We start from the raw sequence: 25866 nt of genomic DNA on the forward strand, positions 1-25866 counted from the left end.
ACCATATATCTAAGAGTCTGCTTCTCATCTGTGACGTATTGTGAACTGCAAGGTATCCACCGCAATCGATTGAACTGGTACCTGGTTACTAGCCCACTGACCCTGTTCTTTCCATTTAGGTTTTGATAACTTTATACTGGCTGGGAAGAAAAGCACAAAACAACCCCTACTATCATGGTCCCTATCTCAATTTGAAGGCTTTTGAGACTCTTTTAGGACAAGCTTTGACTAAGGTAAGGACACAGCCAACATCTGTATGAAATGACTACTGTCACTTTGTCACACTCTTCCCTTCTGTGTCCCCTCCTCCACAGCAAACATGGCAAGTTTGTCTGTCCTCACGAGACAGGGCTGTGTAGGCAGGGTAGTTCCTTGTTTTCTGTCTTTATGTGTTGCTTCCAAGGAGTGGGCTATCTATTCCAGACCAGTTCCGAGGTATAGAATTTTATGCCCTCAATTTTAGGAATTTGATAGCACGCACACATTCTTTTTTATACACTATATAACTTAACTGTTTCTATACTCATTATGAACTCAACCTGCAGTAAAACGGTATTTTTAGGGCTATTAACATTTATAGGAGTTACTCAATTTCTTTATATTAATTTGTTCTTGTGGTGGATAATCATCTCTAGTGACTACATTCCAATATCACTGTGGTGCTAGTGTTCCTTGAAGAGTAATACATGTTAAGTGAAACTTGACAAAGTTTTGCTTGTTTTAAGGCAGAGTCTCAAGTAATCTAGGCTATCCAAAACTTGGTTTGTTGCCAAGGATGACCTTGAATGACGCTTTTAAGAAATTATTTATTGTATGTATATGTGTACGCTGTAGCTGTCTTCAGACATACCAGAAGACACATCATATCCTAGATGGCTGTGAGCCACCATGAGGTTGCTGGGAATTGAATTTAGGACCTCTCGAAGTGCAGTCAGGGCTCATGACCACTGGGCCATCCCTCCAGCCCCCGACCTTGAACTCCTGATCTTCCTGCCTCTATCCCCCAACTGCTGGGATTGCAGGTTGACTACTGAGGACGTTATACATTTGTGTGTGCATGTGTATGTTCAGGGATACATGTGAGAGTGTGACTGGAGTTGTGGTTTGCCCGACGTCGGCGCTGGTAACTAAGCCAGAGCATCAAATACTCTGAACTTCTGAGCCCAGGATTTTGGTTTTTACATGCATCGCTGCTCCTTCACACTCCAACAGGAGTTAGAAACTCACAGACTGAGAAGGACCAAGTGCTGAGAGCAAACTATATTGATTTTTCTGTAAAAATCTCTATGTATAGGGCCCTAGTGCAAAAACTAATTTCTCTGTGGAACTATTCATCCAGGTTACTTTATAAGGATTGAGAGAAAATAGGTGCTCGAAATGATCAAATACCTTCTACACAGTGCTTTGCTTTGTGAGATTTCTCTGATGAGATTAAAGAAGAAAGATATTTAGTATTTGTTCCCGGCACATTGTGAGGATGGCATAAACGATAGTTATGATGGGAACAGAGGAATATTTGGTCATGATAAAAATGATTGCCTTCTGCTCTCTTTCCATGATTTTCACAACACGCTTCCTGCGTTTAGCCACCCTAGGACATTACAAAAAGATGGGATTATAAGGTTTTGTGGTTGTTAGTTTTTGTTCTTATGTTGTAAGAAATCGGTCTGGGGAGATAGCTCGGTTGGTTAAATGCTTGCTATGTAAGGGTGAGAATGAGTCTGATCCCTCAAATTCATGCAGTGTGGAGTGTGGTAATGTGCACACGTGATCTGAGTACTGGGGAGCTAAGATAGTGAGATTCCTGGGCCCTGGGTAGCCAGGATAGCCTGCTGAGCAGACTAACCAAGTATCCTGCTTTTGGTCTCAAGAACCATAAAACAACCAAACAATCGCAAGGTGGATGTCTCTTTAAAAAAACAAAAAACAAAAAACAAACAGCAGTGGAGATTGGCCTCTGGCCTCTGCACACAGATCCCTGCATGCGCTTGAACACTCAAACATGTGTGCATACACCTCTGTGCAGTGCATGTGTACACTCAGTGTTCGAGCATGTAACACTCAGAAGAGAGTTAGTAGTTCTGCCCTCACACTTTTTGCCCAAGTTAACTGAGTTAGTAGTTGAGTTACTGCCACGTATACGTATAGTGCTAGGTGTTGGAGAATGACTCATCTACCAGAGAGTGTAATTGTCTGAGACTTGAGAGCAGATCAGTCCTTGCTGTGGAAGAGGGTGAGGCTTTGGTGGGGTAATTGTAAGGAGTTTTAGGTACAAGGGAAACCTGCCTTCACAGTTGTTTGACCTATGGAGCTATGCAGTTAGGAGCTACGAGGGACACAGATTTGTGGACTCGTGTTCTTTATAGCCTCCCTAACCTTTTATGGCACTGACTCAGGATGAGTAATTTCAGGGCAGTTTGTTCTAGGAATGCCTCTTTAAAGGACATTCATGCCCACCGATGTCAGAGTCAGTGTGGTCAGAAGACATTCTTTTGTAGATAAGACTGTGGTTGTGGTCCTAATATTCCATTACCTGGTCGGAATAGACATGAGAAGTACACAAGTCTATCATTAGTTTTGTATCAGTTCCTCTAATACGTAAGACATTCTGTCGACTGTATTTTCCCAGTTCCCTGGCAATGCCAATGCCAACCGGAAACAACAATAAAACCATACTCACTGGAAGCTCGTATTTGAGTCAGATCGTGATTTGCAGGTGACTCACTTTGGGGGACTTGGCAGGGTGAAGTCCTCAGGCAGTAGGGCCAGACCGGGGTTATTTATAACGGGTCACATAGTTGCTAGTCAGGTACACTAACATTTATAAGGTCAGAAGTCATATTGTGTTAACACTGAGGTTTCAAAAGGGATGGAAGTTTGTGTTTGGAAAGCCTGATGCATCTGAAAACTGACTTTAAAATGTCAGTCTCATATTTTGGGACATTAGCCTGTTAGTACTGTTGGTACTGAGCAGGGGACAGGGAGAGCCTGGCCTTGTTCACGCCAGGATGTCAAGGTTAATGGCAGTTTGAAATCTCTTTACTGGCCGGCCATTCTTGGCATTTCAAACGCTTGTCAGACAATTGACTCACGAATTGAAGGAACTGATTTAGGCAGAAGTCTGCTCAAGACAGCTGCTAGTTATTTGTTCTGAGCACTTGCCAGCTTTTCTTCACATGTTGCGAGTAGCACGATACACGTTAAGACAATGATAACACTTGCAAACCTCCTCTCGTTCTTATCTAACATGGCGTCTGCTCATCTACCCGTTTCTACTTAGCCGTCTGAAGAGGAATCCAGGTAACACACTTTAGTCTTACATTCTCGGGTACGTCTCTCAAAAGTAAAGTTGTTTTTCTGTGTAGCTTTCATATATACTTTAAAAAGCTCATCAATATTCATGATCATTTCAAAACTGAATCTTTTCCCTCATGGTCTCTCAACTATTTCAAAGTTAGATTGTGATTTAATTAATGTTTGTGTAGTGGTGATAAGTTAAACCACTTTGTGTTCCCAGCTGGTCACTCTCCCAGCTACCTGCCAGAGCCCTCTGGATTCTTGAATGAAAGACAGACAGACAGACAGACAGGCAGGCAGGCAGGCATGCATGCATGCAGGAACACACACACACACACACACACACACACACACACACACACACAGTTTATTTTAATATGTCTCAGGTAGCTCAAAGGCCGGGGAGTTCTTATCCTTCCCGATGCTGGCAAACATTCCCCTCCAGTACTCCTGAGCTATGTATTTTAAAATCTATATTTCATCTCTCCTACCCCAACACAATTTCCCGTGTGGCCACTTTCTCTATTCTTACATGTTGGCGGGTGTTTAGGCCTGGTCTTCTTCCCCTTCAGGGCGATCTCCTCCTTCCTCTCTTCTGATTCCTAGAACATGCAAACCCAAAGGTGCTGCCTTTGTCCACCTGCCCAGTCTTCCTGTCTAGCCATTGACCATCGATTCTTTATGGATCATGGCTCAAGAACCAATTGGCGACAAGGACCTTCAGCGTTTATACATGCAGATTTCCGCTTTTGGGGGCCGGATTAATTCAAAGCATTAGAACCCATCTCCAACTCTTTTGCGTGTTCATCTTATAATTCTTATAAGGCCACCTGAGAATAGCCTTGTTGACTTTTATTGTGCCCTAATTTTTAAAGGGCCAGTTAGGCTTTGACATTAAGTTTCAGAGGCATGTTAATTTCGAAGGCCTATTTTGGGAAAGTTCTACATAAGTTATAAACCGAAAGGTAATATCTTTTGCCATATTTCTATGTATCTCGTATACACATCAGAGCCAAACTACTACTTTACTTCAGTCCAAGGACATTTCCGTCTTATTCGCCGTCAAGCATGTCCTGGTCGCCAGCATCTTGCATCTAGGCCGTATAATTATTGAAAACAAATGAATTCTGTAATGTGCATTATCTTTAAAATAGGGTTTTTTTTTTTTTTTTTTTTTTTTTTTTTTTTTTTTGAGACTTGATGTGATTTCAAAATGTCATTCTGGTCTTATGTTTAACATCAACCACCCCAGCTATTTCTTGGGGAGGGAACTTTTTTTCTTTGATCTCTCTCTCTCTCTCTCTCTCTCTCTCTCTCACTGACCAGCATTTCATGGCTACTATAGTTTTGATTTTTTATTAGTATTTTCATCTTACGTTTTGAGTACAACTTTTGTTAATAATTTCAGGTATTTTCTTATGTGGAATTTTGAATACCTCCCCCATTGTCCGGTTTATGGAGAAGGAAAGATGTACTTTTAATGGGTTTTGTTTTCTTCTTCTTTTGTTGAAAAGGAAAAACCCTGTCAGGAATTAATCAGAGCTTTTGCATCTTGGCAATTTCATGGTCACTCTCTGAGACTTATACCACGTTTCTTTCAGGCACTTGAAGATTCTAGCTGCCTGAAGAGAAGTGGCCGGGACAGTGGCTACGGGGATATCTGGTGTCCGGACAGAGGAGACTTTCCTGCCCCTCCCGGGAGCCACAGGAGGGAAGATTCCTTTGAAAGCTTGGACTCCTTGGGGTCTAGATCACTGACCAGCTGCTCCTCAGACCTCACTCTCAGAGGCGGGAGGGAAGGTGAGTGGGTGCTGTGTCTTGGGCTGTATTTTATTTCTTTGTATATGGAGAGAAAACGGAGGAGGGGAGTCAGTCGAAAATGAAGATTTTTCACCGGAATGTGGATTTTTCCTAAAGCCGTGCTCGTAGGTATTTTGCTGTTGCTGTTTTCTTCTGTATTTGGACAGGACGACTGAGGGGCTGGTTCCCTGACTCAGTGGGACTGGATTTTGTCAGTGAGACTCTCTTGAGATATAGAGACTTAGCGACAAGCACTTAGTAAGACCTGCTATCACAAACATCTAAACACAAAGTGCGTCAAGACTCTGTAAGACGTGTTTCCTTTCCTGTCTTAATTTTACCAGAACTACTTAAGAAATCCTAAAGAGGAGAAGTATTTCAGTGGTTTTCTCTAAGCTTTGATTGACTGGGTAGCAGGGAGGTGGGAAGCATCTTACAGCTGTGCTCCATGCCAATCCACAACAGAGGGTGAGAGGAGGAGTTACTCCAAGTCCTGCCTTGGGAAGGAAATGTCCCTTAAGCTTGAAAGCTTAGGGGTCAAACCCTTCTCTGAAATGCATGCCTTCAGGGCTGGGAAGATGGCTCAGTGGTTAGAGCTGCATGCTACTACTGCTACTACTACTACTGCTACTACTACTACTACTACTAACTACTACTGCTGCTACTACTACTACTACTAACTACTACTGCTGCTACTACTACTACTACTGCTACTACTACTAATAACTACTACTGCTACTACTACTACTACTAACTGCTACTACTACTACTACTAACTACTACTACTACTAACTACTACTACTACTACTAACTACTACTACTACTAACTACTACTACTACTACTACTACTAACTACTACTACTACTACTACTACTACTAACTACTACTACTACTACTACTACTACTACTACTACTACTACTACTACGCCCGAGTTCCATCTCTGGAACCCACGGAGTGGAAGGAGGGAGAAAAAAGCAATCAGTTCCTGAGAGCTCTCCTCTTCCTTCTACATATGTGTTGTGTCAGGAACAAGCACACATATATTCACACAAGATCAGTAATGATCAGTAGATTTTTGTAAAAGAAGAAATGCACGCCCCACCCCACTCCCTTTCACATTGGCTTAGCAGGCAAAGGGCTGTAAAGGAATCTGTGGCTTATTCCTGCGGCTCTTAGGTAGTACTAATAGTTCCTGACTAAATATCTAGGTAGTCTGAGTCCAGGGTGTCTAAGTGGAAACCAAAGATAACAGTTCTTCAAATACTGAGGTCAGTGGTAGAGCCCACGGCCAACATCCGTGAGATTCTGGTTTAAATGCCAGCACTTCCAAGACCAAGCCTTTCCCTTTAAAGGCGTCCTGAGCTTTGAGCACCCTCATTATCAACTGATTGTGAAGTTTCGCTCCATCTTTGAAGCTTTTCAGTTTGTTTGTTATGGACATAAATATTTGACCCAAGACCCTTATTATGCGAAATCTCAAACACCACAGATAAACATGCTTGCTTTCCAAAGGTGAGTGAAGCATAGCAAACCTAAGTTCTTTTAGAGCAGAGAGAGTAGAGAAATGGGAATGGTTTAGTGTTAACCTTGGTGACTGTCACTGTCCTTCCTGAGAGGTGTGACTCTTTCGGAGTTCAGAGGAAGATGATCACACCTGTAAGGTTTATAATTCATCGGAGTAATCACAGTTGTAAACGAAGACTGAAAAAATGTCGACCTACTGTGTTCCTTTGTCCCGACCGAGGAACCTATGGGATGCTTTGTTGGAATTTATGTCTACTTGTCAAAGTATCACAGGGTGAAAGGTTGTGGGTTTGCGGCAAGATTGGATTTCTTATCAAAACGTACAGACATTGTGGTGTAAGGTCTGAGCCTCCTTTACATGTGGCCTGCAGAGGGTCCCATGGTCACAGTGCACGGGCACCGTGTTTAAGGGCTGTACAGGCGGGCATGTGTAAATAGGGTAGGAGGAGGGAGCTGGAGGAGCATGAAGCGTTTCTGTGATTACCGTATTAAAATTCTGCTGCCCACACAATTATAGTGGGTGGTAACCACAATTAGGATAATATTTTTAGGATTAGAAAATTGTGCATTTAATGAGTTTTATACGAAAACATATCAGGAGTGGTATTTGTATGTAGGCTAAAAGAAATAATATTTTTAAGTTTAAAACTTCAAAAAGCAAATGGTCTGTGATTTCCAAATTTTGTGAGTAGGGTTTAAGTAAGGAAGGCATGTTTTTTATTTTGCTTTTTTTTTTTTTTTTTTTTTTAAGAAAGTGGTAAACAAACTCACACAAAGCTGGGGTGGGGGCTGGGAGGGGGGATGAGCTTAATGACTCTGGCTGTTCTGGCTGAGGCCACCTTATCTTTCCGCCCCTCACTGGTTCTTGGGACATAGCGGTGACAGACCACTTCCTTTGAACCATGCCGGCATTGTTTGCTGCCTGGCAGGTGAGAAAAGCAAACTGCTTTAGGTCAAGTTAACCTGGCAGGTGTGCTGAGGGCCAGTAGCTGTGAGGGGAGATAGTCTGCAGCCGGGGAGCAAGCTTGCAACACTCAGCAGCTCCCTGTGTTGTGCCAATGCACTGGAGGCAGAGAACAAAGGACAGGAAGGAGGTTACCCCAGTTGACTTGTGTGGTCTCTCTATTCTTACTGCGTTTTAAAAAGAGCTGTTTTCCCTTCTTCCTCCAGTTAGAGAATATATTATTATTTGTTTCTCAATGACCTTGGGAATCATAAATCTTTCCTTGGGATCATAAATATTTTTCTTCTTTTTTTCCTCCTTCTTTCCCTCCTCTTCCCCTTCCTCCTTTTCCTTTCCTTCCTGCTAGCCCTCCTCCCTTCTCCCCTCCCTCCCTCCCTCCTTCCCTCCTTCCCTCCCTCCCCCCTTCCTCCCTCCCCCAACTCCCCTTCTGTTAAACCTGCTTTTAAGTACATTCTTGGTTTCCATTACACCTTCTGTGCTTATCGGGGAAGCTTTAGTTCTGAACTCTCGTGCAGGCATAAGATACAATTCGTTAGGACTTCAACTGTCATCTAGCCTGTCTTCTCTGGTGTAGGATCCACGTCCCTATGAGTAGCCTTCTAGGAGTCTGCCTATCACCACTGAGTCTTGCTCAGTTCTCCTTTGGCTTCTATGCTTTCCTGTCACTTCCTGGAAATCGGATGGCTTCTTGACCTTTGTTATATCACTTAGCTTCTGGAGACTGGTGCTCTCTCATTAGATTTTATCAGGTGATGTACCTCGGCAAATGTATGAAGCATTGTGGTGGCAAAGAAGGTTGGAAAGAGAAGGGACTGTCCAGGGGTTTGGGGACTTACTAATGCCCGTCATGACTGCAGAAGAATGCACTATGTGTGCCTGCAGTAGGAAGGCAGTCCCTCCTGGTGGGTCTTATCACAACTTCTTGACAAGGTTCTAAAAATATTCAAGCCTTTCAGCAGCTGACCCGGTTTCCGAGGGAGAAGAGAATACACTGGGGGGAAAGGGGTGAGTCCTGGAAGGTAAAGCTGAGTTCTTGTGCTTCATAGGTTGCGAAAGTGACAACGATTGGGAATTCACCTTCAAAATGCAGGATTATAACAAAGATGACATGTCCTACCGACGGATTTCGGCCATTGAACCGAAGTCAGCTCTACCATTCAATCGCTTCTTGCCTAACAAAAGCAAGCAGCCATCCTATGTGCCAGCGCCTTTGAGGAAGAAGAGGCCAGACAAAAATGAGGATAATAGAAGAAGCTGGGCTAGCCCTGTCTACACAGAAACAGAGGGAACATTTTCAAGGTAGTGTCATGGGATGTGGTTGTCGAATGCTTTCTGAATTTGTGTAACTGTTTAATGAGGTTTAACGGGGTTAAGGGAATGGCTATTAAAGTGTAGTTACCACATACCACTAACGGGCATTTCTTTTCTTACCTCTGTTTTCAGTCATGTGTTGAAGACAGTTATTGTGTTTCAGGACGCCAGCATTTGATGACCTGGGCTACTCTTAGATGCATGCCCTCAGTTTATTGGTTTATTTCAGCTCACTGGATCACGGATGTGGTCCATCGTGAGCTCTACCATGTTCCTTCCATTGTTTTTCTTTCTTGTTGATAGTAGTGGACACGAAAAGGAACTCTTACTGCCCCCTCAACTTACCAGGGAAAAGGATGGTTTTTCAAATCCAGCGTTCCGTATGGAGCCTCGTGGTTCTGAAAGGGGTTCCGACACTGATGGTGGGTGAAGGTTGCCTGATGTGTTTTCAGATGACTTAGCCAACCATCGATTCCATGTGCAAAAGAGACCCTGAGGGTTTCCTCTCACAACACACCTCTTGAAGTGTTTTCTCCTGATATGTTAGCCTCTGGCCTACATAGACTAACAAGGTCAGAAATATATTTATCCAGGGGTATCTATCATGTTGCTGATTAAATTAAAAAAAGCCACACCTAATCAACTTGGAATTTGCCTTTTACCTGAAGCCCTGTGCATCTAGCTTTTCTCTAGCTAAAGTGAGGTGATGCTGTAATGTCTGACTTTGGTCCTAGGAGCTGTGGTGTTGAGACACGGAGTTAATGCTCTTCACTCACAGGGGTGCAAGCAACGTAAGGTAGAATGCATGCCTTTCGGGTTCTTCGCCACAAACTGCTCACACGGTATCTTAACCTGGTTGGATATTTTGAACAGTACCCAGAGGAGAGCTTGGGGTCCCAAGATGGAGAACTGGCACACAGTTCAAGAAACTTCCACCTCCTCTTGGTGTTTAGAAGAGGAAGAAGAAAAAGTCACACGCTTGCCCAATGTTGTGAAGGACGATCTCTATGTGCGGAAGCTTAGCCCAGTCATGCCCAGCCCAGGGAGTTCTTTCGATCAATTCCTTCCCAAAGGCTGGACCCCTGAAGATATGAACTGGAAAAAAATAAAAAGAGAGACTTATAAGCCATGGTATAAGGAATTTCAGGGACTCAGGTTTGTCCTTTGGCATGCTCCTGGTGTGCAGTGTTTGTCCCCTACCCCAGTCTGGTGGCGTCTGTCTTGTTTTTTGAGTTAGGGAGCAAGAAAGGTTTATTTGCTCTTTAACATCTGTAGAACTTTGATAACGAAAGGAAAATGTTTAAATTTAATCCTTAGACTGTACATGGGGGCATATGCCTAGAATCTTAGCACTCTGGAGGCTGAAACAGGAGGATTAAAAGTTTGAAAAAAGCGTACGCTTCAAAATGAGGCTCTGTCTCTTAAAAACAAAACAAAACAAAACAACCTTTTTGACCTACTTGTGAGCTCCCTTCCACCCCTTTGGGATGCTATTATTATTATTATTATTATTATTATTATTATTATTATTATTATTAAACTGCCTGTGGCCTGTGTTTCTATTATTAAAACACAACAAGAACAGCAGCCCAATAAGATACTTCAGATTCTAGACTTTAAAAGGCCCCCTTTTCTATCTAATCTCAGCACTGATTTCAAAGCTTACATTCTTCTACATTTCTTTCTCTGCTCCCCTTTCCCCGCTTCTCCTTGTCAAACCTCCTGGCAGAAGGAATTCTGACTCTGAGGATGAGGATGGAGGCTCTTTCAGAAGCTCCACCATTTTTAGTAGACTAGAAAAGGCAGAACATAGGTTAGCCAGCAACGACCAAAGACCTTCACTCTTGCTGGCGCTAGCTACCAAACATGCTATGAGGTCACGGGACAGCCATGCAGCCAGGAGGACCAGCAGTGCTTTGGAGGAATCCAGGTGCACCTGTCTGCATGAGCTACCTGCTTGTGGCTGGCTACAGACACCTTCTCTGACCGCTTCTGCTGCTCCTTTAACCTGGGCCTGAATACCGAGTCATGGGGGAGCTTACAGGGTAAAGGCACAACGCGTAACATAACGCCTTCCGCATGAGAGCGCCGCCGGCAGTATCTACAGAAATCAACCTGCTATTAATACAACCAGGTGCATAATGGTTAATATGCAAGAATTCTTTTTAAAAAACATTCCCATAATGCTTTTAAAAATAATCTAAATTTGCTGTTGTGCTGTGTATAGAGATGTGGAGGAAGGGAATATTTTTAGGTAGACATGGTGAAGGGCAAGTCTGGAGAATACAAACCAAAATCCACCTTGAGGTCTTTTATAATAAGACTATAGACCACTTTGTTATTTCCATTTACCATGAATTGCACCATGGCATACAGTATATTATGGCCAACTCTTGGCACACTTGAGGATCACACATCTCCTAGGGAGGATATGAGGCCATTGTGGATAATGGACTCAGGCAGTTGGTACAAGGAGCGGTGCCCAGGCCTATGCCCCTATGCCAGGGAGGTACAATTGATCTGAGTTGTAGGTCAATCACTTGACCTTGATAGTATCCACTTTTCCTGGGAAGTATAGCCTGGTGTTTCTATAGATGACACCCAGGAAAGTCAGAGAATAGCTGTGAGTATTTGTCTTGTTTGTAATACTCCCTTCCATCGCTCCTAAAATGATTTCCTCCTGATAAATGCTGGTCTGCTTCCTAATTACCTTTCTTCTCATACTTACTGCGATTCTCCCTCCCTTTTTCTTTTCTGTGCACCAGTCAGTTTTTATTGCTTCAGGCCCTCCAAACCTACTCTGATGATATCTTGTCTTCGGAGACAAATGTCAAACTCGATCCTACCTCTGGCCCGAGGCTCATAACTCGCAGGAAGAACTTTTCTCCCACCCCAGGCTACCGAGCCCACGACCTCGAGCCGCAATCCCTAGATCCTGACTTAGAAAATGACGATTTCTTTGTCAGAAAAACGAGGGCTTTCCATGCCAATCCGTGTGTTCTTCGAGCCTTCGAAGACTTTAGGCGGTTCTCCGAGCCGGACGATGCTGTCGAACGCGATATAATTTTGCAGTGTCGGGAAGGTGAACTCGTACTTCCGGATTTAGAAAAGGATGACATGATTGTTCGCAGGATCCCAGCTCAGAAGAAAGAAGTGCCCCTTTCTGGGGCGCCAGATAGATACCAGCCAGTCCCCTTCCCTGAACCGTGGACTCTACCTCCAGAAATCCAAGCGAAATTTCTCTCGGTGCTTGAAAGGACATGCCCTCCCAAAGACAAACCAAGTAGCTGTAGGGTGTTAGTACCTTCCCATCGACTGAAGAAAGACGACATGTTGACTCGCAAGATCCAGTCTTGGAAGCTGGGGACTGCTGTGCCACCCATCAGCTTCAGGCCTGGCCCCTGCAGCGAGGCCGACCTACGGAAGTGGGAGGCCATCCGGGAGGCCAGCAGACTTAGGCACAGGAAGCGGCTGATGGTTGAGAGGTCAGAGTGTGTTTCTGCAAGGATTTGGCTTGTGATGGATGCTCTTGTGTAACTTTCCATATTGAAAAAAAAAAGCCGCATCCGTTTTCAGCTCTGCATGTTGTGTGCCGTTTTGAAGCATCCTGTTTTTAAAAAAAAATTGGCTTTGAGAAACTCCTAGTCAGTTCAAGGAAGAAGTGCGATCTCATATTTACACGTCTTAGGACGATTTGAGAAGGTATATGCAAAGCCTGCCTCTGGCTCGAAAGCGTCCATTAGTGCATTCCAAATGTGAAATTGGATTAAAAATATTTTCTAATTGTGTCTATAGGTTTTTAGTATCGTGGCTAGCCCTTTTGTGGTAGTCTAGCCATGGTTTGGTTTTACGTGTTTATCATATTTTGCAGTGTCTTTTTATTGAGCTAAATATTTTGTTAAAAATTTGTCATTGCAGATTTCATTTAACTTGATTTTCGTTGTCTGTCTAGGTTTTGTGAACTGTCAGTTTGTAGCATTTTTATTTGTAAAGTTCAGTGCCAATTCCATTAAAATGCATGAGTCTGTCAGTTTTTTTATGTTGTGGCCATTTTGGTAAAAATCGAGCCATGCAACTTCCTGGTTCAGTTTTACTATAGGTTGGAAATGGGCAAATTTGACCAGGCTGAATACAGTGAACAGCCCTAAAACTTAGTTATTGGCAAGCAGAGGCCTTTTCTTATGAACTTGTTGGCTTGTTTTCTTATGAAGATGTTGATATTATTTGACCTCCGTCCATTGACATAGGGGACTAAAAGTTGACCTTTAAGAAGTGGCTAAGGGCAGCCTGTTCAGCTTTGCCCATTTCCAGTTAGACTCAAGTTAAAGTTGAATGCTTAGAAGCTCACCCCACTGGAGAGAACGACCCTTTTTAATGTTTGGCTTTTTGGTTTCTTAGACTCTTTCAAAAGATTTATGGTGAGAACGGGTAAGTTTATGGTTTCCGTTAAAAACAATTCCTCGTATCTGTTTGTCTCCTCTGTAACTCACGCACCTCTCTCCCGGCATGTTACTAAATGGATGTTGTGTGCAGTGCATGGGACTTTTATTAACTTTTCATTAACATTGCAACCTCATAGCAATATTTTGGTATTTAAATGTCCAATGCATGAACTGTTGTACAAAGCGATAGCATTTTTTTTTTTTTTTTGCTGTATTAAAATTTAACTCCATCTCCCCCCTTTTTTTTTCGTTTAATGACTGAAGGTAACAAAGGCATCGGGCGGGCTAAGACTATGTTCGTTTTGGGTATTTAATTCCTACAATACAGGAAGCTTCTGGTTTCTAGTAGTTGAGGAAATTACGTCTTAGAAAGTCTATGGTAGGAAAAGATGCTACTGCTTGACGTGAGAAGTCACGGAGCTGGCACATTCACGTACTTCGCTCGTGAGGAGCTCTATTAGCGGGGATGGTTAATAGTTTTAGGAAATATTTTTAAGATTCTTGATTACGGTGGAAATTTAATTGTGCCGTGACCGCCATGAAGAGCAGACTAGACTTTCAAAATGTGAGGAATCATCCTGGTAGTTCCCAATATTGTTACAGGAAGTATGTTTACATTACGTCGAAGGTTTGGTCTGCTGGTATTCGATATTCAGTGGGAAAACATATCAGTGTAATATAAAGCTGGTTTTTAACTTTTTTTTTTCCTCCAGTTCTAGGCTATTTTAAACTGATAGTCATTCTCAATGCCACATTACCTGGATTTCTGTAACTGAAATCAATTGGCAATAGTTTTCGAGGAAGAGATGTGAAGGATACCCATTATTTTAATCAGCCTCAGAAACTGAGTACCTCCCCTTCCCATGGTCTGTCTCACCTTTCAGAATCTCTAATTTTAATAGTATCTACTAATGTTAATAGTTTGGAGACTTTAGAAGCTACCGAGATTGTCACAGAATTCACCATAAGAACTCTAGATATAGAAGACATGGTTGAGGGACAGGTAGCTCTTGCCATTCCGGTGTGGCATTTGAGGGGAAGAAATTAGTCTTTGGCATAACACTTCAGTATCTGTTCATCAGTGCATCATAGGAAAGCTGTTTTAATGTAATTTAAAGTCCCCTTGAAGATTCAAACATTCTGACTTAACTTCCATGAGGAATTAGCATTTGTCATCACGCTTGGCTTTGTAGCATAAACACATCTCTGAGACAGGTTTCCTAAAGGGGTGTAAATACCAAGAGTGTAAATGTTTGGAGGAGGTGTGTAAGCACATAGCTACCTCTGACTTGACTCTACCCGTTTTTTCTTAGTGTATTGGTTGTCATGTGACTTGAATTACCCAGGGCTAGAGTGGGTTCCGCTGTAGAATTCTTGCCTAGCTTGCCTGTGACCATAGTTTCAGTCCCCAGCACTGTGCACCTACCCTTACCACAGACACTCATGAAAACTTAAATATTCAACCTGAAAATGCTGACGACCTTTCTCTGAACCATAGCAGTCAGCAGCACGCGCTTCTAGTCCGTAATCCCAAGTAGTGGTATTGGTTATCAGCCTTTGTTTGAAAAGGCTATTTAAAAAAATCTTCCTGTAGTGTCTTGCTAAGGTAACTACACAAATACAGCAAGATAATCTGTTAATGGAGGCTAATGAATAATGCATGACTTGTCAGATAATGGGGCCTCATGTGTCTTAGAAAACGCAGCTCTGTTTAGAAGCAGTTGTAAGGTTATTTAATTTCCCCCCTTTTCTCCTATTCCTTTTTTTTTTCAAGGCACAGGTGATTTTCTTACATTGATTTCTTGCCATGAGAGTAAAATATAAATTAAAATTGAGCTATCTATAAGAGTTTAATGAATATTACATTTCACATTTATGCTGGGTGAACGTCTCCAAATATAGTGGGAAAGTTTGGGACTTTGTAATTAAAAACTAACTGTCCATTATATGAATGCTTTATTTATGCTACAGACCAATGTGAAGAGGAATGTGTAGGGTTTTTTTTTTTTGTTTGTTTGTTTGTTTGTTTGTTTTGAGTCCTTTGCCTATTAAATCCCCAGCTTGCAGCTTGCAATTTGTGCAGTTTTGGGTGCTTGTGCATGCTGTGTCAGTGTTTTACTAAGCTTTGGTTGGCATGCAATCTATTATGTTTATTAAGGTGCTTTGTGTGGCGTGACTGTCAGTTCTCATGTGTGTGTCTATGTGGGGCATGAATTTATATTTCTTTGGTTTTATGAAGTTTGGGATCTGATCATATATGATTATATAAGTGAGGTACTGACAACGGTTTATAAAAATATGTACAAACCATCTTTCAATGTAATAACCTTCAAATTGGCCATTAGTATCCCAAGAAAGTAAATACCAATTACATTAGCATTTATTGACAGTCAAAGACAGCTAAGGCAGCTATATTTTCCTTCTAGAGCTGGGCCCGATGACTTTGTAGGATTATCAGGTCATAACAATCAGGACAAACAATCAAGGTAGGCAAAAGGGAGGGAAACAGGTTGACCTGCGTTATTTTCTGAGGATTTTCTTTCCCATGCCAGATGGCATCTAGTTATATATAGAAATGCTTCTCATATTACAGCCACGTGTGTGTGCTATATACGTTTAGTGATTTGTAGGTGCACTATAGTTCGCAGGCTAGCCTTCTACGGGAAATGATTATCTGGCTGAAATGTCAATAGTGTTGGTTTTTCCCAAGTAAGTCAATACATCTATAAATGAAAATTCCTTCTTATGCTCTTTTAATTCTACTTGATGGTAATTTCAAAGTGTCCCACAAAGTTCGAATGCTGGTTACTCATCACAAAATTCTATAGTGTCTAATGAAAATATATGTTCAGATAGATAAGTTAGCATATTGATATTGCTTTCAAAGCTAGAGATCCTTAACTTACTCTTTTTGGATTTCTATTTGCTACCTGAGGCTGTGAGTAAATCCACATTTAGGAAAAAGTGTCTTGATGTTGGCTTTTTGGACTCTCTATTTTATGGACAGCCATCTATAAGTTTACTGAAGTTGGATTTTAGAATAGCATCCCTTATTTCCAGTAGAAAGTGCCAGAAGCATCATATGCAATCAGAGGAGTGCAAGGAAATTATATCTTTGTGATTTACAATGATTTCTTCTTAAACTTCTTCAATTAAATTAATTGGAAAGGCAAGACAGCTTGTTACACCTGGGTTTGCAGGGCCGACTACAAAGGAAGGTGTAAACTGGAACCTTCTGAACAAGGAAATAGAAGAGCTTCGTGACTCACCTGTGCATGGTCCATGCTAGGCGTGTCCCCCATGGTTTCCCTGGTGCTGTCTTCAGGGCTTATCTCAGTTCTGGGAGGCAGACAGGGAGGTATTATCTGCATTCCATAGATGTGGAGAAAGACACAGAGATTGCAGCTTTCCCAAGCGTGGAGGCTTTCAGGTAGTAGAACCGGACTGGGGCTGTGCCTCAGGAGAAAACTCAGAGACTGCTTGGCAGTGCTGTTGCCACTCAAGGATCTCGGGAGACTTTAATGTCATGTGGTTAATGCTGATAGCGAAAGACTTCATCATCTTTGTGCTCTAGAAGCTCTAGATTTTATCTCTGTGGTCTGGGGCAAACCTTTCTAACTTGAAGGAGTTTACAGAGTTAGTATCTACGAGGCTCCATTCAGTCAGAATCTGCTTTAATAAGAATAAGTATATAGCACCAGATCTTAAAGATGTGAGCCATCATATCCTTACCTAGTTATTATGGATGAGTGAATGAGGAGCTAAGGCTCTGAGGAGGAAAACGAGGAATATTCGGTGGTTGGAAGCCTATCTGGCAGCCGGTCTGGAGCCCTCCCTTCTTGTCTCTTGCTGGAGCTCATGGAGACTATTATGGCCTGTGCTGCTGCTTTAATGGGGTAACTTTATATACCACAGGAACAAACTGCGCTTACAGCTGAGCCTATACAAAGACTTGTGTACTCTAGCTCATGTTCGGCTCACGTTGTCCATTGCTGTATGGGTCTGGGCTGCTAGACCCCATCAGTGCTCAGGCATTCAGAGGAGAGAGGCAGCCTTACCTTTGATTGGCACACTGTATGGGAAAGTGCATAGCAATGCTTCCCAAACCAGGAGGAGGAGAATAAGGAAAGAAGCCATGGAGGGTCCTGGACTAGTACAAATGGTTCAACTCTCTTCCCACAGAGAGGTCATTGGAGTATCAAAGAGTATTTCATTTTTGTTTTCGAGTTTGTGCAACTTCATGTGTTGCATATCCAATCCCCTCTCATGCCTCAGACTTGCGGATTCCCTTCTTTCTTACTGAATATTTTTTGTTTTTAGTTCAAAAAGCCTCTTACCCTGCAGGCATGGCTTCAGGGAGTCTGTATTCTCAAATTCACGTAATTCAATCTGGTATGAGTTATATCTAGTGAGAGGTATATTATACATGTATAGGTTTATGTGGTTTTTTATATAGTTCTATATGTAATTGATTCCCTATTAAACCTATACAGTGTCATAAAACTGCTCTCCCACAGAGTCAGTTTGGATTTTCTGTGCTTGATTGCTTTCAGGCTTCTCTCATCCTTAGCACAGATACCGGGTCTATCTGCGTGCATGGTGCTGCACTCATGTTTCCTTTCCAAGTAGCATATGGCTTGTGAGAGAGATGACCTAGGCATGCTTGTGCATACTGCATAAGATGAGGCCAAGAATTAGTAAACATGAGAAATACTATAGCTAGAGTGGGTGAGAGAAGTCCACATTTCACAACGAAGAGTCATGAAGACTGTAGGCAAGTGGTAGAACACTCCTAGATCACTGACTGTGTGTGTTTACGGAGTACGTTCTAGGGACTGGGCTTTGTTTTAAGCCTAGTGATCTATCAGCAAACAATCAGACGTAATGTCTGAAAATCTTACAGGACTCAGCAGGTAATAGGAGAGTAAGAACATCTTAAATGCCAATAAATGCCCAAGGAAAAGAGGGCCGGGGTTGGGGTCAGCCCAGAGAGACAGACATTTGTAGGATGGAAAGAAGAAAACACTGAATGCCATTTAAGTGGATCCCTGGAAGTGAAGGGAACTCAGGTAGCCAGTGGATGAGAAGTATTCTGGGCAGATTGAAGAACAAGCAAAAGGCATGAGCATAAGCAAGACAGCCAATTGGCAGGAGGACAGTGAGACTAAGAGTGAGACAGAGTTAGAAATGAGTGTGGAGAGGCAGCCAGGGACCAGATGGGTTCAGACACCGAAGGTCTTTGAAGATTCTATTAGAACTCTGATGGGAAGAAGCTCAAGTATAGCGGTAATTGACTACACCGCTTCGGCTCCCAGCAGATCACACATGTGCACCTGCTCAGGAGCTATCTGGATTCTCGAGACACGCGCGCATGTGCGTACACATGGCACGCATTTATGCGTGTACACGTGCACGCACGTACACACCAGTTAATTTTTGACTTGCTGTAACTAGCTCAAAGGATGGGCACTCCTAAACCTGCCCCCTACTAGCAAATACTCCCCTCTGGTACTCCTGAGACTCCAAAACCTTCCTCTGCTACCCAGGCCTAATTGGGAAAGTGGGTAGTGGCCATTTACCTGAATTTTTACATGACTGGCTTTCTCTCCTGCATCTCTTATGTCCTATACTTCTTTCCCCAGTCATGGTGATTCTTTTCTCCCAGTTCCTAGCCTATGCCAATTTAAAGGTACTACCCACCTCAGTCTACCTGCCCAACCATTGACTGCTTGCTTGCTGTTGATCAATCAAAAACCAACTGGGGACAAGGACCATCACACAGATCGACAGTTTTGGTGACCAGATTAATTCGAAACATTGAAACCAATTCCCACCACTCAAGTATGGGGTTGAGTGTTCCATGAGCTGACTGTGACTTAGAAACCTGCTCTATTGTGCGTGTTGAACTCGATGGTGGAAGCAGACAGATCTTTGGGAATTCTCCATGTAGATAATGTGACAGCGTTGATCAGTCTGATGATGGGGAGGTGGTTAGAAGTTGTTGGATCCTAGAAATAGAGAGTAGAGGAATTAATGAAATAAGTGTCTAGAGAGGAAGAGAGGAACCTAGGGGACTTCAGGAATTTTGAGCCTAACAGTGGAAGGATGGAGTTGACCTTAACTGAGATGAGGAAAACGGAGCAGGTGGAGAGAGCTTAGCCTTGATTGAGTGGTATTTTGAAAGGCAGAGAGGCACCAGCAAAGGGCTTTTGAGTTGGAGGGAGCACTAGAGGGATGCCTTCTCCACTACAATGTAAGCGGCTGGTTTGGAAATGTAGGGGGAGGGATGTGGTGCTCGACCTAGGCTGCTGGCAGTCTAAATGGAAAGAAAGCCGCATTCAATGAGAAGATAAGTAATTGAAAGTGAGGAGAAGAGTGAAACAAAAGTGAAAAGTGGTTCTTAGCTTTCAAATGTGGATGACTGGGGCGCGGGTACCACCATTAACCATCGCGGAGGAAAAGCCGATTGAGATTGACTGTATCAGCAATGGTGTTTGCTGAGGCCCGGTTTTTAAAAAAAAAAAAAAAATCCTTTCCAGATAGCATTTCAGCAGGTCCCTATTCAAGCGTTAAGTGCCTATTCACAAGTCACTGGAAATGAGTCAAGAGGGGGCAGATCAGTGGCTGGAGCCGCCAGAGGCATTTGCATTCCTGAGTTAAGAGCGTTTTTTAAAAAAGAAAAAAAATGTGATGGAGAGCTGGGGAGATTACAAAACTTAGGTGCCCAAGGATATATAAGGGAAAATATAGTTAGTCACAATGTCATTAAGCTCAGAGTACAATCTGAAAGAGGACTTTGGCTAGCCTACCGCTAACATTCTCTGTCTCTCAGGCTCTCTCTCCCTGCTCTCAGGGCTGAGCTTGCCCCAACTCTCCTGAGGGGCCTTTCTTACCTGTGTGGTCTGGGGTAGTAGCCACATTCAACTCAGTCACTAACTCCTGGGAACGGTCTCTTTACTGCTAGGGGGCGGTTTTATACTCTTTGAGAGTCCAAGTCTGTTAGAAGATAGCTTTTATCATGGTCTTTAAGGTTTATAACATTAATGGAGGAGGGTAGGTTTTGAAACCCATCCACTCCGACTTTATTGCCTGATTGCGCACATCCGTATACAGGGGGTGCAGGTTGAATTGTGAACTCTGCCTAATGAAGGAGAGGGTAACTGAGGTGCTGCTGCTGGGCTGTGGGAACGACTCGTGGTCTTCTGTGAATGGGTTCAGCTGCACGGCGACACAGTAGATCTTAGAGAATGGTTGAGAACATTGTTTCATGGTGTTGAACTTGAGGAGAAAATATCAGGTAGTCACTAAATTATTTAGCAAGAGCCTAGTAAGAAAAAAAAAAAAAAAACAGCCAAACTTTTACTAGGTTATCGTTGAGGGAATATAGACAAATTCAGACAGGTGGTGTTAATAATGACTGATATTTTTTCCCCCAATATAATAAGTTTAGAGTTGACCTCTGTAAATACAAGCACCAGATTATCACTTTTAGAACGGTTCAAGATTATTTTGACCACCTTGTGGAAAAGAAAAAAAGAGTTGAGCACCGGGCTCTTGTTTCTGCACCGTGGAAAAAACACCATTTATCGGTGTGGTGCTATTTCAGGGCCACTATCGCCGAAGCATCTGGGTAGGGCAGTAGATATTTAGATGGAATTTCTAAATATAAGCCCAGTCTTCATGTAAACTCTTGGGCCGGCCACGGGAACCTTTGTGACTGTGGGTGTTTTTGTGGCAGGAGCAAGTCCCTGAGCGATGTCAGCGCAGAGGATGTTCAGAGCCTGCGTCAGCTGCGCTACGAGGAGATGCAGAAAATAAAATCCCAGTTGAAGGAGCAAGATCAGAAATGGCAGGATGTGAGTATTCGACAGTGGAGCGCGGGGTGCACTTCTTGCTTCTCTTAAAAAGGATGTCGACGCTCCTGGGAGACAATTTCCCATGCTATTAGAGCATCCACTGCTATTAGAAAATGAGACCAAAGCACTGTCCTATGTCTTAAAGACCCCTGGAAAGAATACAGCAGTGTGCTTATCTTCTCAGAGACTGCGTTCTGAAGTTCTGAGTTCTGAGTGTGAAGTCTCTTCCCAGCAAGAGCGCGTGAACTGTTTCCTTGGGGGAGTGGCTGAGTTGGGATTTGACTGCTAATTACACCTCTGCTACAAAAAGAGCATTGCTCAAGACTGAGATAGAAGAGGAACAGGATGTGTAGCTCCGATCTTGGCATTAGTGGGGAGAGATGAAGAGTTCTCCAAGTGACTTGGAGACAGGGATGGAAATGAGACTCACAGTAATGTTTGGCTAGGGTCAGGATCCAGTAGGATTCGGAGAGAACCATTTCCACAGAGCTGGTCTATACACGTGTTGATACGGACGTAGACCTAACTTTTATCTTGAATCTTAAAGAAGACAGTTTAAGCCTTTCAGTTGGATGGAGCGGTTACTGTCAGCTGTAGGAGTGTAAAGAACGGTAAGTGATAACCACAGTCCCAAGCCCAGAGGAATTGGAGGACTGCTTCATGGAAAGGGAGTAGAGTAACCGCATGAACGAAAGCACCAGAGGAAGTCAGTGCTAACGCACAAACACACTGCTTTGCTAAACCTCAGTGTCCTCTTATTTGAAAGCTGATTTAATGAACAGGAAATGGCACGCAGGACTCAGAGGTGGTCCAGCTTAGGGCACTGGCCTCATACATGTGCAGCACATAATTCCAATCCCTGCAAACCCCAGCAAAGAACTCAGCATCGCTTTGCCAACTCACGCAGTAAGCTTTTGATAAAATAATTATCAAGGTGGGCAGGGGCATGAATATTTGGGTCACTTTATTTCTTTTGGGAAGAGAGTTCATATTGGTTTCAGGTTGCTGAAAAGCAGGAGAGGCCCTGTGTGTCCCCCAAAGTCTAGTAGGCAGACTTGCTTTCCAAGCCGTGTGTGTGTGTGTGTGTGTGTGTGTGTGTGTGTGTGTGTGTTTGTATGTAGGGGAGGGGTGAGATCTGGTTTGGTCTGAGAACTTGGGTATACTTTCCTTTGGACTGGAATTTCTCTTGGAATCCTTAGTATGGTATTTCTCTGATTTGGAAATGGAGAAATATTTGAAGCATTCAGAATGGCTCAATCCCTGGGTGTCACAACTGGCTTTACCTAGAGACAATTGAAAACCCGTGTTAGATACATTGTACCAGCTGCTTTTGAACATGTTTCTGGAGACGTGGGAAGCAAGCGTGGGCTTATGCCTACATGCTGTTCCTTGTCGTTCCCTCCCAGGTAAACTTTATTCTCTCAACCCCATGGGCAGTCCAGTAGAGTCTGCAGTTCCACCTCGGAAGACATACCACACAAGGCATTGGTCTTTATGTATAGTCTACCTTGTTGAGGGGAACCACATCTTATGGATTTTTGTATTTCTGGGGGTTGAACTAAGTGGAATATTCATTCACTTGTACTAGGCTGTCCCAGGGATGGTTTTGTCCCTCTCGTCATAGTGAACACGATTGGGGGTTTGGAGTGCTATGAAATTGAATTTGAAGTATTTTCTGGTCAATTAGATCTAGTACCTAATTGTAAGCATTTAGCATTCTTTGAAAAGTAGACATTGATGTGATACTTTCTAGGATAACAAAAGTGGGATCTATCTTACTTACTAGGTCAGTTTTTTTCTGGGAGACACATGAGATAAAGACTTAGTACAGAAACACTGGCTATAAAAAGCAAAATTAGGGCACCTTGGCACAAGTGGGAGTGAACAACTTCAGCATTGTAATAGGATACTCCAGCATGCTCCGGCTGCAAGGAAAAGGCGTGTAGAAATTCAGGTGTGACCGGGCCGGTGTGATTTCTTGTCAGGACCTTGCGAAATGGAAAGATCGCCGGAAGAGTTACACTTCAGACCTGCAGAAGAAAAAGGAGGAGAGGGAAGAAATTGAAAAGCAGGCCCTTGAGAAGTCTGATCGAAGCTCCAAGACATTCAGGGAAATGCTGCAGGACAGGTAAAGGGCTGGGCACCCCCTGTATTTGGAGAGCCCAGTGTCAGGGATACAGGCGTTGTATGTGGTGGGAAGCATGGTCACCAGTTTTTAACTGTAAGCACGTATGGACCGTGGCAGCCAGGTTTTTGTTAAGTATTAAAACGATATTGCTGAACTAGTGATCTGAGCTAACAAAAGAAAATATTACTTAGCACTGGTAAGAGCAGTATTGCAGGCTCTTCTGTAGAAGAAGGAGGTAGTTTCAGAATTTGAAAAAAAAAAAAAAAACCAAAAACAAACAAAAAAAAAAACCCCAAAACCCAAAACACTAGATTTCTGTGTTTAAAGTGAATTTAACGATGGGGTAGTCAAGTAAAATAAACCTTTACTTTAAATGACTTCTTTACCTTTAAATGGATGCTAACAGTTCTTTGTTGAACAGTAGTGGCAGAGGATACGTTAGGTTTTTTTAAGGAAGTCTGTGTCCTTAAAAACACAGCGTGGATGTGTGGGTTTATTTATTCTCCGAGTTGTAACAGCAGGACCAAAGTGAAATTTAAACTTCATGTGAGAACTTAACTGTGTGGACCTGCAGGAGATTGATAGATCAGAGAGAAAGCAAATATGCTTTAAAAATAACGTTGCAAAGGAAATACGCTGGCAGGTGAAATTAAACAAAGTCCCTTTGTGTGGGAAATGCCACTGATGAAGAGCTTCATTCACTTAACTGCAGAGGGTAGCCCAGGGCAGGGGTAGCGACGCCCTCCTAACTGCAAGATGAAGCGACTTCCTCATTTCTGCAAGTTATGGATAATGACCTTGAATCTATTATAATTGCCCACGGGGATTCTGTCAAGCTCCATGAACTGATAACCGGATCTCTCTAAAAGCTCCAGTCTTTTGTGCTATTATTTTTATCAATACATTATACATTTTATGAAGCAAAACTTGGCAGAATTAGATTGGCTGCCAGCCACCTAAGGCATATTTTGAAAGACATAAATTTGTCACTAAAAAACCTGTGAATAATCACATGTTAAACCTTCCTTATTTTATTATTAAAGCCTGTTACGATTAAAAATATCCAGTTGAGACTCTCCTTCATAAAAGGTCAGATCAGTTTCTTAGCTGACGCTTAAAAATTATGCCTCGATCGCGTTAGTGTTGTACTGATTTTTGTGTTCGCTTTACATTTTTGCTATTCTCCTACCCCATCTGGGGTCAAATGCATAATTCTGTCATAACGGCACATTTCTCTTTGCTAAGGGAATCTCAAAGTTCTACAACTACATCTAGAAGGAGGATCTATTCCTCTGATGACATCCTGGATGATGGCGTGCTCCCTCCTACAGTGACTCTGTCAGAAACTAGTTACCAGAGCGAGAGGCTAGAAGACAAGGCAAGAGCTCATCCTGCTGAGATGCCCAAGGAAGATTCCACAACATTTGCAAGTAGAGAGGACGGTATAGCAGCCGAGATCCCGCTTGCTTCTCATATTCCTGAAGAGCGACGTCAGGCCCCTTGGCCTTCTGCAGAAACACGCCAGGCCTCTTCATCTTCCGCAGAATCGCACCAGGCCTCCTTGCCTTCCACAGAATCAGACCAGGCCCGGTTGCCATCTGCAGAACCGCACCAGGCCTCTTTCTCTTCTGCAGAACCTCGCCAGGTCCCTTTGGTCTCTGCAGAACCACACCAGGCCTCTTCTTTCTCCTCCACAGAACCGCACCAGGCCTCTTTGTCTTCTGCACTACAGCGTCCATCCTCACTCTCTTCTTCTCAGCAGTCATGGAGCACAAGAGGAGAGTCAACTCGGATTTCAGCTTCTCTCCCTAGAAGTTACCAGAGAAGTGATACAGCCAGGCTAACATCTGTGGTCACAGCGAGACCTTTTGGCACATCGTCACGGGGAATCTCATCACTGCCCAGATCCTACACGGTAAAAATGCTCTATGTTTATTTAATCTGTCCCCAAGTGCAATGAGTTTGGGAGCTTGGGCAGAGGCTGAGCTGGACACAGATATTGGATGTATAAAGTGTAGATGATGCACGTAGACAAGTTCCACGATTTAGATCTAGTAAACACGGGCGATTAGACTTTAAAGAACAGATAAGATAGGTTTTGAGGTGGAACATTTATTTTTTTCCTTATCATATTTTTTGCTTCTGAAGTATTAGGTTGAACATTATGAAATTGCCGGCAGTCAGCTCTGTTTGACGACCCACAAGACTGATGCTTTACTCCACTCATGTTAAATGCTCTCAGAGTTGTATATGTATGGATTTACCCTACCCTTCCTTCCTACCTTAGAACTTGATGACTGAGCATACTTTTATTATTATTTTTTTTAAAGTATGTCCATTTGTATCTCTAATGGTGTTCGGCAGGTGTGCGGCGTGTTAGAATTATGTAAATGAATCAGTGTGGTCTGAATATTTGATACTCACATTTCTGTTGGTTCTGCCTATCTGCACTTAAAATCGTGACATAGAGATGAGAAGAATTATGGCTTAAAAAAAAAAATTAGTGTTTGGGGTGAAGAAAGCCTGCCCAAATCAGCCAGGAA

The 25866-nt window shown here is 42.9% G+C and overlaps 1 protein-coding gene across 51 annotated transcripts in view; it reads left to right on the forward strand.

The window, feature by feature from the left end:
* The window catches only part of Lmo7 (LIM domain 7), a 202842-nt gene that overhangs the window by 141289 nt on the left and 35687 nt on the right, over positions 1 to 25866 (forward strand). For 12 of the 51 annotated variants that reach the window (XM_087586221.1, XM_087586227.1, XM_087586237.1 and 9 more), the window contains 10 exons: positions 120 to 233; positions 4899 to 5097; positions 8633 to 8885; positions 9771 to 10052; positions 10627 to 10827; positions 11663 to 12382; positions 13296 to 13325; positions 21078 to 21195; positions 23181 to 23323; positions 24569 to 25238. In XM_087586221.1, coding sequence (XP_087442347.1) covers positions 120 to 233; positions 4899 to 5097; positions 8633 to 8885; positions 9771 to 10052; positions 10627 to 10827; positions 11663 to 12382; positions 13296 to 13325; positions 21078 to 21195; positions 23181 to 23323; positions 24569 to 25238 — 2730 coding nt within the window. 51 annotated transcript variants of the gene reach the window in all.

The sequence above is a fragment of the Rattus norvegicus genome, chromosome 15 (assembly GCF_021556685.1).
Source record: "Rattus norvegicus strain SHRSP/BbbUtx chromosome 15, alternate assembly SHRSP_T2T, whole genome shotgun sequence".
Classification (NCBI taxonomy): Eukaryota; Metazoa; Chordata; class Mammalia; order Rodentia; family Muridae; genus Rattus; species Rattus norvegicus.